Source organism: Dasypus novemcinctus, chromosome 20, assembly GCF_030445035.2.
Source record: "Dasypus novemcinctus isolate mDasNov1 chromosome 20, mDasNov1.1.hap2, whole genome shotgun sequence".
NCBI lineage: Eukaryota > Metazoa > Chordata > Mammalia > Cingulata > Dasypodidae > Dasypus > Dasypus novemcinctus.
Window position 1 is genome coordinate 6,302,238 of NC_080692.1, and position 15,901 is coordinate 6,318,138.

The window sequence follows — 15,901 nt, forward strand, 5'->3', positions numbered from 1 at the left end:
TGTACAAGTCTTTTACATCCTTGGTTAAATTTCTCCTGAGATGTTTTATTCTTTTAGTTTCTATTGTAAATGAAACGTTTTTCTTGATTTCCTTTTCATATTGTATACTGCTGGTGAATGGAAACACAGTTGACATTTTCATATTGATCTTGTAATCCACCACTTTGTTGAAGTCATTTATTAGCTTTAGTAGCTTTCTTGTGGATTCTATGGAATTTTCTATTTATAAGATCATGTCATCCTCAAAGAGATGGAGTTTTACTTCTTCCTTTCCAGTTTAGAAAACTTTTATTTCTTTTCCTTGCCTAATTGCTCTGACTCAAAATTTCCAGTAAACTGTTGAATAGCAATGGTGAAAGCAGGCATTCTTATCTTGTTCCTTATTCTAGGGGGAAATTTTTCAGTCTTCACCAGTGAGTATGATGTTACCTATGGGTTTTTCATAAATTCCCTCTGTGATGTTGAACTTCCCTTCCATTCCTAGGTTTCTGCGTGTTTTTATCAAGAACCATTGCTGGATTTTGTCAAATGTCTTTTCTGCACCAGTTGAGATGATCATGTGTGTTTTGGCCTTCATTCTTTTAATGTGGTATATTACACTAATTCATTTCCTTATGTTGAACCATCCTTAAATATCTGGGATAAATCCCACTTCGTTATGGTGTTGATTCAATTTGCTAGTATTTTGTTGAGAATTTTTGCATCTATGTCCATAAGAGGCATGTGTTTCCTCCTCTTCAACATTTTTAAGAAGAATTTAAGAAGGACTGGTGTTATTTCTTTTTTGTAATGTTTGGTAAAATTTACCAGTGAAGCCATCCAGTCCAGGACTTTTCTTGGTTTGGAAGTTTTTGTTTTTGTTTTTGTTTTCTGTTTTTTGTGGGTTTTTTTAGTCATAGTAACATATATACAACTCAAAATTTCCCATTTTAACTAACCCTTTTCAAGTGTACACATCAGTAGTAATTAAATTAAAAATCTTGTGCTACCATCATCTATATCCTTTACCCCAACTTTCATCACCTCTCACTGAAAATCTGCATCCATTAAGCAATCATTCCCCATTCCTCTCACCACTGGCCTCCCAAACTCTGGTAACCTGTAATCTACTATCTGCCTCTATGAAATTTGCTTCTTCCACCTATTTCATAAAAGCAAGATCATACAATATTTGTCATTTTGTGTATGGCTTATTTCATTTACTGTGATGTCTCTAAGATTTGTCCAAGAACTTCATTCCTTTTTCTGGCTGAATAATATTCCATTGCATGGATGTTCCACATTTGGTTTATCCATTCATCTGTTGATGAATGCTTGGGTTGCTTCCATCTTTTGGCGACTGTTAATAATGCTGTTATAAACCTTAGTGTACAAATACCTGCTCAAGACCCTGCTTTCAATTCTTTTGGATATATACCATCTTGGATTGCCAAGATGTAGGATTCCCAGGTCATGTGGTAATCCTATGTTCAACTTTCTCAGGAACTGCCAGACTGAGTTCCACAGTGGCTACACCCTCTTACAGCACTGCTCGTAGTAATGAATGTGTGCCTGTGTTTCTACGTCCTAGCCAACACGCAATATTTCCTGATTTGTTAATAATACCCATCCTACAGGTATGAAGAGGTATTTCATTGTGGTTTTGATTTGTGTTTCTCCAATAACCAATTTTCCCAATAACCAATAACATCTTTTCATGTGCTTATTGTCCGTTTGTATATCCTCTGAAGAAATGTCTATTCAATACTTTGCCCATTTTCAAATTGTTATATTTTTTATTGTTGAATTATAGCAGTTTTTTAATGTGTTTTTAATATAACTTCCATTCAGATACATGGTTAGCAATATTTTCTCCCATTCTGTAGGTTATCTATTCACTTTCTTGATGGTGTCCTTCAAATATTTAAAATATGTTTTTTTCAATATTAGAATCTCACCCCACCCCCACTCTTGAGATTACTATTTGCATGGAATATTTTCCCTATCCTTTCACTTTCAACCTCTTTATGTTTTGGGGTCCAAAGTGAGTCTCATATAAAGAACATATAGTTGGGTCATGATTTTTTTGTCTGTTCTTCCAATATGGGGCTCTCGATTGGATAGTTTAGTCCATTTACCTTCAGAGTGCTTCTAAAGCAGGACTTACATTAGCCATTTTGCCCTGTTTCTTGTACATCTTATATTTTTTTTGTCTTAATTTCCTCCATTGCAGCCTTTTTTGTGTATAGTTATTTTGTAAATGAACTATGCAGATTTATGATAAAATATCAACTATACACAAAAAATGGATTCCTTTCCATTTCTAGTAGAAATTTTAAATACTTTCTTTGTGGTTTCCATGGTGTTTGTATTTAATATCCTAAGCCTATAGCAAAATAGTTTGAAATGATACCAACCTAACTTCAACAGCATACACAGTCTCTGCTCCTAAACCTCTCCTTTACTCCTCCTGTGCTGTTTTTGCCACACATTACCTCTTTATATTTTGCATGCCCACAACATAGGAATAAGATTATTTCTTATGCAACTGTATTCTAAATCTTGTAAGAAAGAAAAGGTAGAGTTACATACCAAGTATACAATACTGGTATTTGTATTCACCCATGAATTTTTTTTTGTTTAGTTTCCTATTCAGTATTCATTGTATTGTTCTTGAAGTCTTAGTCGCCATCCAGAGTTTTGAGAAAGTTGGTTCTCCCCCCACCCCTTTCTTTTTCTGTTTCTAAGGGGGACATTCACCAGTACATCTTACACCACCACCTTGATAGATGTCATTACTCTTGGGAGGGTTTTGATTACTGATTTAATCCCTTTATTTGTTATTTGTCTGTTGAGATTTTCCATTTCTTTCTGAGTCAGGTCAGGAATTCTTGTGTGTTTTGAGGAATTTGTCCATTTCATCTAGTTTATACAATTTGTTGGTGCACAATTGTTCATCATATCCTTATAATCCTTTTTATTCTGTAAGGTTATTAGTAAAATTCACACTTTCATTTCTGATTGTGGTTATTTGTGTCTTCATTTTTTTTCTTTGTTAGTACAGCTAAATGTTTCTCTATTTTATTGATATTTTTAAACAACTGTTGGTTTCATTGATTCTTTCATTTTTTTTCTGTTTCTTTTTTGTTTTTTTCCCATTTATCTCTATTCTTTATTGTTTCCTCCCTTCTACTCAGTTTGGGTGTAGTTTGCTCTTCATTTTCTAGTTTCTGAAAGTGTGCAGTTAGGTTTTTGACTTGAGGTTTTCTTTTTTTTTTAATAACCGTTTAAAGCTATAAATTCCTCCCTGAACACTGCTTTTGCTGTGCTCCATAAGGCTTGGTATGTTGTAGTTTTGTTTTTATTCATCTCAATGTAGTTTCTAATTTCTCTTGTGATTTTTTTCTTTGAGCCATTGGTTGTTTGAGTATGCTGTTTAATTTCCACATACTTGTGAATTTTCCAGTTTTCCTTATGTTATTGACTTCATTTCACAGTGGTTGAAGAAGATATTTTGTTTTATTTCAATCTTGTAAAATTTGTTGAGACTTGTTTTGTGACCTAACATATTCCTATCCTGGAGAATAATCCATGTACTCTTGAGAAAAATGTATATTCTGCTGTCATTGGGTGATCTGTTCTATACATGTCTGTTGAATCTATTTGACTTATAGTATTGTTTAAGTCTTCTATTTCCTTATTGTTCTATCCATTATTTAAAGTGGTGCATTGAAGTCTTCTACTATTAGTGTAGACCAATTTGTCTCCCTTCAATTCTGCCTATGTTTATGGTTCATATATCTGAGCTTTGTTGTTAGGTGCATATATGTTTACAATTGTTATAACTTCTTGATGAATTGACCCTTTTATCAATATATAGTGTCCTTTTCCTTGTAAAAATTTTTGACTTAAAGTCTTATTTATCTACTATTGATAAAGCCACCCCAGCTCTCTTTTGGTTACTATTTGCATGGAATGTTTTTTTTTTTTTTCCTATCCTTTCAACCTGTGTCTCTGAATTTAATAAGAGTCTCTTGTAAATCACATATAGTCAGGTTGTGCTTTTTATTCCATTCTGCTAGTCTCTCTGCCTTTTGATTGGAGAGTTTAATCCATTTATATTTAAAGAAATGACTGAAAATGCAGGATTTTTTTTTGCCCTTTTGCTATTTGGTTTTTGTAAGTCTTATACCTTTTTCCCCTTATTTCTTCTGTTACTGCCTACTTTTGGGTTTGATTGGCTTTTGGTAGGGAATCATTTAGAATCCCTTCTCCTTTCCTTTTTACCTATTTTTTAGATATTTTCTTTGTGATTATCATGAGGGTTAAATTTAATATCCTAAATCTATAACAATCTTGTTTCATTAGATATGGATTTATCTCTCTCTTCTCCTTCTGGTACTCCCATAATGCATATATTGGTATACCTGATGGTATTCCACTGGCTTGTCTCAGATCACTTTTGTTCATTTATTTTTCTGTCTGTCCCTCACATTGGATAATTACAATTGTCCAATATTAAAATTCACTGATTTTTTTTTTTCTTCTTCCAGCTCAAATATGCTATTGAGCCCTCTAGGAAATTTCTTATTTCAGTTACTATACTTATCAGTTCCAGTATTTCTGTTTGGTTCCTTAAAATAGGTCTCTCTTATTGAGAGTTTCATTTTTTTCACATATTGTTCCTGACTTCCTTTAGTTCTTTGTCTCTATTTTCCTTTTTCTTTTTGAGAATATTCAAGACTGTTTTTAAAAAGTCTTTTTCTGGTATGACCAATGTCTGGTATTCCTCATTTGGTGGTTTCTGTTATTTCATTTTGTTCCTTTGAATGGGATATCTTTCCCTGTTTCTTTGTATGCCTTATGATATTCTTGTTGAAATCTGGACATTTGAATATTTTAATGTGGAAATCAGATTCTCTCCCTATCCTAAGGTTTACTGGGGTTGTTTCTTTTTTCTACTATTTTTGAAGGCCACCGTAGTTTATTTGTTTAGAAATTTTTCCAAACTATTTATGCAAACACTAAACCCCTTGACATGTAGTCACTGAAGTCTCTGTTTCCTTAACTTGTTTCAGCTGGTGCTGTAACATCAATTTCCTTGAATGCCAGGAGCTAGCAACAGCCACCACAACAACAATAAAAAGCATAGGAGAAAACACTTTTTCCAGTCTGTCTGGATTGGTTCTGTGCTGGTGCTGTCCTTCAGTGGTTAGCCAGCCTTACAATGAGCTTCAAGAACTGTCCAAGGTGAAAACACAGGGTGCTCTCAAGTCTTTTCTGACCTGAGAAATGTGTTTTGGCCTGGGCATGCAAGTATGGCCTTATAAATTCCCTTGTATATGCAGATACTCCACATGCCTCTTTAACCCCAGGAAATTCACAGCTTTTCCTTCCAGTCCTAGGCACAATATTATGTACCTTTTGCACCAGGCCACTGTGGTCTGATTGTTTTCTTTCTGCCACCTGTTTCATTGTCTAGAGTAAGTTCTGGGACAAATGAGACAGAGATGAGCATCTTGGATTGTCCTTCAAGCTGCCACCAGACAGAATGGTACAGACAAGCATGCACCCCCATATGTGCAAAAGGGTTGCTCTGCTCCCTGCAGAACCCATGACCAGGAACCCAGCCTAGGAGCATGGGCTGGTGCCACCAACCCAGGGAAGGAGTTGAGGACGGGCCCAGAAAGGCACCACAAGGTCTTCCTACCATTTTTATTTTTTTTTAAGATGTATTTATTTATTTCTCTCCCCTTCCCCCACTTACCCCGGTTGTCTGTTCTCTGTGTCTATTTGCTGCATCTTCTTTGTCCGCTTCTGTTGCTGTCAGTGGCACAGGAATCTGTGTTTCTTTTTGTTGCGTCATCTTGTGTGTCAGCTCTCCATGTGTGCAGCACCATTCCTGGGCAGGCTGCGCTTTCTTTTGCACGGGATGGCTCTCCTTATGGGGCGCACTCCTTGCGCGTGGGGCTCCCCTACACAGGGACACCCCTGCATGGCACGGCACTCCTTGCGCGCATCAGCACTGCACCTGGGCCAGCTCCACACGGGTCAAGGAGACCCGGGGTTTGAACTGCGGACCTCCCATGTGGTAGGTGGACGCCCTAACCACTGGGCCAAGTCTGCCACCTCCTACCATTTTTAATTTGCTTTCTTCTTGAGTCAGCATTCCTTTCTTTATTGTAACCCTTGAACTGTCTTCCATAGTTCTCAGAAAATAGTTTCTGCCTGTCGCTGCTGGTTTTTTCAATGCTTTTGGGGGAGAGGCAGAATTTTGGAGGTTCTTATTCTGCCATCTTGATAATGTCACACCTTGCAGAGATTTTTAAGAAAACGTTTATGATTTTAAAAATTCTTTAAGTAAGAGCTGTTCTTAGGAAAGGCAGAGAGAGGTTGAATTTTCACTTTATTCATAAGTACTATTCTCAAGGGTTTTAATATTTCTTTTATGAGATATTCTTTTGGTTTATATTTTAATTTATGGCATCATGGTAGGGTAGTTGAAGGCCCAGACACTGGGGCCAGATGGCCAGGATTCACATCCAAATTTAAACCCTTGCTTGATCTCTGGGTGCCAATTTCTTTCCTATAAAATGGGATTAATTACAGGACCCTCCCCCTAGGGCTGTGATGAGAATTAAATATGCTGGCACTCGTAGAGTGCTGGGAACAGCATCTTGCATGTAGAAAATATGAGCATTTGTTATATATATTTGTTAAATATGTATTTTTGAAAATAAGTCAGCTTCCTGTCCATCCAGCATGAAATGTATTCTTAAGCTGTGTGGAGAAGGACAGCCCCCAGGGTCTGACCACCTTGCCGAAGAGGGAGTGCCGAAGGTTGATAGAACAAGCCTCTAGAAACCAGACAGAAGGTCTCAGTCTGTTCCTGACCCTTTGCTCAGCTGTTTTCTCAGCTGTGTCCTCTGTGTCTACTCCTCTGGGCTTTTATAAAAATCGGTCATGTTGATATACTCGAGCTTTGAGACAGTCCATTTTAAAAATTATTTAGACCTGAAATGGTGTGTTTTAGGGAAAGTAGCTTCGGGTCACTTACCTTTTTCTTTTTTTTCCATTTTCTTCTCCCTGCCCAGCCCAAGCTTTTGGCCAAGGAGCTTCTTGACCTGGTGGCATCTCACTTCAATCTCAAGGAGAAGGAATACTTTGGAATAGCGTTCACGGACGAGACGTAAGTGTGCTGATAAGCCTCAGGGCTTGCAGGGGAAGGGGGCGTGGTGTCTGAAGTGGCGTGTTCTCGCCTTCAGCAAGGGAAGGACTTTTGGGTTCTGGGGTATGGACAGGGCGATCCACATTTGTCATCCAAATGTCAAAGGGCTGTGGTCGTGCCTGGAGAGCCAAAGGAGTGAGTTAGGAAGATGCTGATAGTATAAATTATTACATGAATTAGTTCTTATAATCAAGTGAGTTTGTGTTCAGAACTGAAAAATTTATATTTTTAAAAGCAGACATGTCTGAGTTTGTTTTCTATTAAAGTTAAATGGAAACTTCTGGAAAGTCAACATTTCCCTTCAGTGTTGAAATAACAATAACAGGAAGTGAATTTGGTGATAAATTCGAAATGCAAAGCATCTGTGTAGCTTCACCATCTAAACTAGAATAGAAAATATGAAATAAAAAATTCAGGTCACTTGTCCAGTGAAAAGTACATTTGCTTTCAGTGGACCTTAGTTTTGGCCCTATCTAGTGGTATTTTATTATATGAGTAAGGAATATCTTTAGTAACGTTTCCATTTTTCTTCTTTTCTTCTTGCAGTCAACATTTGTTATTTTTTGCTTCTGGTTCTCTTTTTTTCTTTTTTTTTATTGTGGTGATATGTATAACATAAAGTTTGCCATTTTCACCATTTTTAAGTGTATGATTAAGTGACTGTAGTTATTTTATAATGTCATGCTACCATTACCGCTTTCCATTGCTGAAATGTTTTCATCTTCCCCAAACAGAAACTCTGTACCCATTGAGCAGTGACTCCCCATCCGCCCTCCCCCAGCTCCTGGTAACCTCTGTCTACCTTCTGTCTCTGTGAATTTTTTTTATTCTACATGTTTCATAAGTGGAATCATGAGGTGTTTGTTCTTTTGTGTTTGGCTCATTTCACGCCACGTAGTGTTTCAAGGTTCACCGTGTAGTCACATGTGTCAGAACGTCATTCCTTTCTATGGCAGAATGATATTCTACTCTATGGATACACCACATTGTGCTTGTCCATTCATCTGTTGATGGACACTTGGGTTACTTCAACCTTTTGGCTATTGTGAATAATGCTGCTATGAACAGTGGTGTCAGGTATCTGTTTGCGTCCCTACTTTCCGTTCTTTGGGGTATATACCTAGGGGTGGAATTGCCAGGTCATATGGTAATTCTGTGTTTAACTTTTTGAGGAACTCCCCAACTGTTTCCACAGCAGCAACACTATTGCACATGTCCAGCAGCATTGTACAAGTATTTCAGTTTCTCCACAACTTCACCAACACTTGTTATTTTCCATTTTTGTAATAGAAGCCATCCTAGTGGATATGACAATGTTGAGCATCTTTTTATGTAATTATTGGCCATTTGTATATCTTTGGAGAAATCTTCATTCAAGTACCTTGCTCATTTTTTAGTTGGGTCAATTGACTTTTTGTTGTTGAGTTGTAGAAGAATATTAAACCATATCAGATATATGATTTATAACTATTTTCTCCCATTCTGCAGGGTTTTTTTTCCTGATAATGTTCTTCGGTACACAAAAGATTTTCATTTTGATGAAGTCCTGTTTATCTAGTTTTTCGTTTTGTTGCTTTTGCGTCTGTTGCCATATCTAAGAATGCATTGCCACTAGAAGGTCCTGAAGATTTCCTCTGTGCTTTCTTCTAAGAGTCGTAAGGTTTCAACTCTTATATTTAGCACATTGACCCATTGTGAGTTAATTTATGTATCAATTTTCTTTTTAATATATTGTTGGCAAAAAGAGTGCAGAGTCCTAGATGAGAATAACCACATGTTTCCTAGTTCTCTTTCTTCAGCCTGTATCCACGCATGCGTGCACATCTGTACATCTCGTGCACACACGCGCACCTCCTCTGACCCCGCAGCATTACACGGATGCTGACCTGTCAGGGTTATTAGCTTAACGGGTGGGGCTGGCTTGATGGGCGCAGAAGCGGGGTCAGGTGGGGCACCCCCTTGAGTGGGCGGGAGAGAGGGGGTGCGTTTTCCCACATGGAGCTACTAATGGATGGGGTGACTGAGAGAAGTGGAGGGCCACGTCGGGCTCCGGAGTGAAAGGGGGTGTCCATGGAGACGGCCTCGGGTAACTGGGGAGGTGGCATTTCAGGCGGCGGGGTTTCTAGGGGGCAGAGCCACATCACCCCGGGGCAAGCCGAGGGGAGCAGGGCCGGGGCCGGGGGGCTGCGCGGGCAGCCGTGTCCTGGCTGCTGCGGGTCTGAGGAAGGGCCGTGCCCGCGGGAGGCCCGGGGACCCCGGCCGGGCAAGCGGGCCGCGCGGTCAGGAAGCAAACACGCAGCTCCACGCCACCCCGTCCCCTGAGGAGCCCCGGGGACCCTCTCCGTCTCTGCTCACAGGAAACCGTGCGCCTCCATCCCCCATTTCCCCTGTTCCGAGGAGGTTCGTCCCCCCGAAAGACCCCCTGACCTCGAGGTGGGCGCCCATAGCCCCTCCCCGCCCCTTGAGGAAGCAAGAGTCAAAGAAGGAGAGCCGTGCGGGGCCCACGGGCAAGAGCGAGCCCCGGCCCTCCCGGCCCAGCTGGAGGGGTCAGCTGGGGGTCGAGGGTCGTGCTCCTCCTGGGAGAGGTGGGGGTGCCAGCTCCCCGCGTCACCGGCGGGGGCGCTGGGCGGGGTCGCCGGGCCTGCAAGCTGCTCCTGTGGCCCCTGTCTGGGCCAGCCAGGAAGGGACGTGCGTGTGAGCGTGCGCAGAGGCCTGGCGGGAGGCGGGCGTGCCACCCCCACCGCTTCCTGGGATCCGGAGGGGCCGGAGGTCCAGGGCCCCTGAGAGGCGGCAAGTGCGCGCGTCCCCGGTGGGACACAGGAGCCAGGCCTCCAGGGGACCAGCCAGGAGACGCGGGGGGCGGCGCGGGGCATGGCCGGGGGGGGCAGGCACAGGGCGGCGGGGACGATGGGGGGCATGGCAGGGGGGACAGGCCGGCCCGGGACCTCGTGGGGCCTGAGCCTCCCCTCCCTGGTGGACTCCAAAGCTGCACCCCGACTTGGCCCCAGTGGCGTGACTTGGCCCCAGACGGGCTACGTGGGGAAGCGCTGGCCGCGCGGTGCGTCCCCTGCCCTCGCTAGTCGCTGGGCACCTCTGGAAAGAAGCCTGTGGTCTTTCAATACGTTTAAAACGGTGTGTAATGGTGTGAGAGGTGCATGCGCGCGCTGTGAGGTTTGGCGAATGCTACGAGTGTGCAGAGGTGTGTTGTGAGGGCGCTGAGAGGGGTGGTGGGTGTGTGCACTGGGAGGCTTAGGGTGAGTGTGTGCACTGCGAGGTGCGTGTGCACTGGGAGGTGTGTGTGTGCACTGGGAGGTGAAGTGCGTGTGCGCCGTGAGGGGTAGTGTGTGTGTGCACTGGGAGGTGCGTGTGTGTGCATGTGCACTGCGAGGTAAGGTTATATGCACTGAGGTGAAGTGTGTGTGTGCTATGAGGTGCATGTGCACTGTGAGTTGAAGTGTGTGTCACCCTGAGGTGTAGTGCGTGTGCACTGAGGTGAAGTGAGTGTGCACCATGATGTGTAGTGTGTGTGCACTTTGAGGTGTGTGTCACTGAGGTGTGTGTGTGCACCATGAAGTGTACTGCCTGTGCACCATGGGGTGTAGTGTGTGTGCACTGAGGTGAAGTGGGTGTGCACTGAGGTGTAGTTCGTGTGCACCGTGAGGTGAAGTGCGTGTGCACATTGTGAGCTGTCCACGTGTGCACGTGTGCAGTGTGAGGTGTGGTGTGTGCACCGTGAGGTGAAGTGCGTGTGCACATTGTAAGCTGTCCACGTGTGCACGTGTGCAGCGTGAGGTGTGGTGTGTGCGCCGTGAGGTGAAGTGTGCATGCACATTGTGAGCTGTGCACGTGTGCAGTGTGAGGTGTGGTGTGCGCCGTGAGGTGCACTGCAGGTGCGTGTGCGCCATTCACGCAGGTGCGACGCGTGTGTTGGGCGGCGACGTCCTCTGCTGCAGCCCAAGCTCCAGCGCGTGGTTAACGGCTGCCTCTTTCCTACGACTCCCCGGCCAGGACGAGCCCGGGGTGCTGAGCCCGGGGAAACGCCGTCGAGGGCGGGTGTGCCCAGCGGGCCTCCCCCTAGGGTGGGCCTGACGGCCGTGGACGGGCAGCGCTGCTTTAGTAGTACCTGCCCTTGTGTTCGTGGGATCTGGGTGGGCCTGGAGGAAAGCGGGGTGAAGCCGAGTGTAGACAGGAGATGGGGGTTTCCAGGTTTCTCTCACCCCGTCATTGTACTCGTGAAGGAAGAAGTGAGAACACAGAGCGAAGGGAGTTCAGAGGCTGCCTGCGGATTCGTAAGGTCGTTTCTTAACCAGCATCTGTGCACTGGTCGTACCAGCTCCACCTGCTCTGGCTTTCTCCTCAGTTTATTTTTTTAACAATTTATTTAGGAATAATTAGAAACTCTCCAAAGAGTTGTAAAGATAGCACTAGCCGGAGAGCCCCACAGACCCCTTACCGGCCTCCCCGGGTGCTGACATCCTGCAGACCATGCTGCACTCCTCAAAACGGAGAAACTGGCGTCGCTTCTCCATTCACTAAACCCCAGACTTCATTCACAGTTCACCCGTTTTCTCATGAATGTCTTCTGTTCCAGGCTCCCGATCCAAGCATTAATCCTGCTTTATGTTTAATAACTCAGTCGTAATAAAAAGCGTCATACCAGTGATTACCCATCAGTGACCTGGGTTTGGATGGTACCCGTGCACGCTGACATTTTGGCAACCTTGAAAGCATTTTGAGGCGAGGGGCGTGCCTGGGACGCATGTGACCTTCAGCGGTTGTTGATGCTTTGCTGGAGCTGCTTCTCAGCCTCCGCTGCACAGAAACTCCTCGGGGGCACTTCAGGAAGCCCCATGCCTGGGACGTCCCTCCAGAAACTGGTGTAATTAATGGGTCTGGGTGTGGCTTGAATATGGAGAGTTTTCAAAGCTGCTCATTTAGTTCTGACATGCGGCCAAGTTTGAAAGCCCCGGGTCTGGAGAGAAGACAGCGCTGCAGTAGATTTCTCCTGCTCCCTCCAGATTCAAGATCCAAGAAGAGAAGCTGGTTCCATTTCGTCTTGGTGCATTGGGGGCCAGTCACGAAATGCCCTGGGAGGGGGCTTGCAAAGTTACAAAGAATTTCCCTTCTAGACAAATTCTAGAAACCCCGTAGTTTGAGCGCTACCCGCAGCAGGTCAGGTTTCACACAAGTCTGTGTGCAAATAGTATAAGTGAGATCTGCACTTACCAAAATAATCCCATCACGAGGGGAAGTGACTTTTACATTTGAGTTTTGAAATATATCCACGGCTGTTTCAACACCCAGGTTTTAATTATTTGTTCATTTTATTTTTAAATTGTTGCCTGGGGGAACAAAAGGTCCCCACTAGAACTAAATACGGTTTAACCTAGATGTTATTGTTCAGCAGATAGAGTCAGATAAACCCCAAGTTAAAGTAATGATGGTTAAAGGTATTCAAACTTCAGTTGGTCTCTCCTGTCATATTTTAAGAACTGCTTGTTGATTGCTATATATAAGTATCCATGTAATGAAAACAGTATTTAGAAAGTTGAGGGAGAAAGCTAAGAACTGTGGTTAGCCATGATTGCACATTTGAAAAGCCAGGTACGCTTAGAACATATTTCTACATACCAATTAAGAAAATTAGTAGTTCTTAGTCTGTTATTTAACCACAGACCCCTTTAAAATGTGTTGAGAACTTAATGCTCACTGCCCCTCCTCCACAAAACTTGACATGCAAAATCGTTTTGGGGTAACTTTTATAGTTTTGCAGATACTAAGTTGAAAACCTTTAAGAGACACAACTCGGTCTGCAGTTGGCCACAGTTCATGCCTCAGACCGTGTACTTTCCTCATTTTCTTGTTTATTAATAAACTCTTTACTACCTTGCCTACAAAACAAAAAAAACAACAAACAACAACAAAAACCCTATAAGATCATCAATTAAGGATCTTTTTTTTAGGTGCTTATGTCTCAGTTCCTTGAATCACTTGACTGCACCGTTCAGGGAGTCTGATTTGCCCAGACGATAAAGATCTGAAATGCCCCATTGCACTGGAAAAGCATCTTTGGGCCCAAATCACCGCGGGCGCTGGCCGTGGGAGAGGCCCCGGCTGTGCTGGCCCGGCCCTCTCATCTGGGTGTCTGGAAAGGTCTGGCTGGCGAGCCAGTCACCAGCTTAGCTGCAATTTAAAAATAAACAGTAGGAAAGCCCTTTTCCGATTGCAGAAGAAACAGCAAGCAACGGCTCTGGGCAAGCAATTTGTTGAGAATAGGTGTGGGATTTCCTTCGCTGAACGTGCTGCGTCGTGAGCTGAGGGGAAATCCGTGCCCTCCGCCTCCCCGCCTGGACCTTGAGAGCTGCTTCTGGGAACGGGGCGCTCGGCTCTCCTTCCTGCCTGGGAGACAGCCCACGTCAGATGCAGACAAGATGTTTTCTTCCTTCTATTTAGTGAGCAGAGAAGGGTTTTCACATAACTCTTTCTGTGGGTAGCTAAGAGAAATAAAAGAGAGTGGTGCCATCGGAGAAGTGCTCGGGAACCTGGCTTTCTCTTACCCCTTCCCTTCTCCATGCAGATGATACAGGGGAGCTTGGCGTTTAGGCTACTTAGGGCAGGGACAGAGACTCTGCTTGAGTGGCAGTCACTGAACGTGCGAGAACATCCATACACAGGGCAGATCGTGGAGCGGATGTTTCCCTTCTCTTACATGGTTAGCGGCCACTGCCATTAAGTTCTGGAGGTGCAGAAGTAATTGGTCTTTGATCCTTGCAGTTTTCGTTTAGAGGTAAATAGTAAAGATATCGTTTAGAAGGCGTTTCAAAAGAAAACTGTCAACAGCCTTGAGAGAACATCATGGTGCAAACGTCTTCCATAAATAAGAAGTTAAAACCAGAAACTCAGTTTGCTCAAATCACGCATCGTTTAGTCCCCTGGTTCTCCCAGGGCATGCCTGACTTGGCCGTTCTGTGTGTCTCTTTCATGTGCACTTTTTCTCTCTGACATCCCCCCCACCCCCCATGAAGGCCCTTTTGGAGTGTTTCTAGCTCATTCCCTATCCCTGAACTGAGCACATGCACTGCTGAGTCTAGTGCCCTAAGTAAGCCCCTTCTTTGGAAGCTTCACGCTCCCCTCCGTTCAGTGGCATTTCTAAGCATTTCATATTTTCACCTCGACTCTGGGTAAAAACTCATTCCCTCTGAAGTAATGTGTCTGTAATAAAACACCTAAGAAGCGCTGAGGATCACTGCCCCCTCAAGTCCAGGAAGCATGGTAAGTTCCTACACATGTATCCCACACCTCTACCCTCCAGTAACCGTCCAAACAAAGCTCTCCTTGAGGCCATCTCTATTGTAGCTGCCAGCACTTGAGCCAAAAATGTTTTTATGTTCTAAGTAGATGCAGAAAACCATCGGTTTAATAAATGCGTCCAATTTCTGTGGCCCGGAAGCAATTGCGTGTTTGGTAGTAGCCCAACAGTTTGACCTACTACAAGCATAAAGGCAATGAGCGTTACCTTGCTCAGCTTTCAAGATACTGATCAGTCAGGTGATCACAAAAATACTCTGTCTGCTAGGGCTTTTGTTTTTCCTTTGAAATTAGCAAAGGCATTGATGTGAATTCTCAAATGAAAAATCAATGAGAATAATGAAAACCAAGCTATCAGGCATCTGTTAGTTAAACGGTGTAGATAAAATGCTTCTTGTACCGCTTTGCTCTCCTTCCCAACCTAACTCAAAGGGGAAAAAAAGAGTTTGAGGGAGGGACTTGAAATCAGGACAGCCAGGTGTTATACAGGGAAGGAAAAACCCTATACAGCGTTACCAGTGTGTGGATGAAAGGTGACTTTGTACCCAATACAAAGAGCAATAAACAAAAGGTTAACAGGTCTGTCTGCTGTCAACAATGGTGGCCCCAGAATTATGATTTCCAGTTTATGGTTTTTGTTTTGTTTTGTTTTTTATTTCTAACACCCCCCCCCCCCATTGTCTGCTCTCTGTGTCCATTTGCTGTGTGCTCTTCTGTCCAGTTTATGTTTTAATCCATCTTCAGCTTATGCCAAATATTGGGTCTGTAGAGATGGCTGTCAGCGCCTCGGGTGAGCCCTCATCCCTCCATCTTCCCTTGCGTAGCCCCTTCTACAGGAAGGCTCTTACACATGGTGGGAGGCCGCGTCCCTCTTAAGGAGGGAGGCTTCCCACAATTTGGTGTCGGTGCAAGCAAGTGTGTGCCTCCTGTGCCCAAGTAGCATTTGAGTGGTAGAGTTCAAAAACAGCAAGTGGAGAAGAGAAAGCCAGTTTTCCTCAGTCTATTTGTTCCATTTAAGGGTGATTCTGGCCTTGTTGTTTCTGCTTACTGATGATTTTCTTACTTTCCAGTCATTTAATTGTTTGATCAATGCTGCACAGAAGATGGCCAGGAACAAAGGAATGTCTAGTTAAATATTTACGGTACTGATATGTCATTCCTTTAAAAACTTGAACGTGGTGTCAGTTTGTCAGGGTGGCTGTATTAGTCAGCCAAAGGGGTGCTAATACAAAGTACCAGGACTCTGTTGGCTTTTATAAAGGGTATTTATTTGGGATAGAAGGTTACAGTTACCAGGGCCATAAAGAGTAAGTTACTTCCCTCACCACAGTCTGCCCCCACGTGTTGGAGCAAGATGGCGGGCGACGTCTGCCAGGGCTCAGCCTT

The 15,901-nt window shown here is 43.7% G+C and overlaps 1 protein-coding gene across 4 annotated transcripts in view; it reads left to right on the plus strand.

Annotated features, from left to right (window-relative positions):
- The window catches only part of FRMD4A (FERM domain containing 4A), a 327,549-nt gene that overhangs the window by 181,601 nt on the left and 130,047 nt on the right, over positions 1-15,901 (plus strand). For all 4 annotated transcript variants that reach the window (XM_058282382.2, XM_058282383.2, XM_058282381.2 and 1 more), the window contains exon 3: positions 7,074-7,168. In XM_058282382.2, coding sequence (XP_058138365.1) covers positions 7,074-7,168 — 95 coding nt within the window. The remainder of the gene's footprint in view (positions 1-7,073; positions 7,169-15,901) is intronic.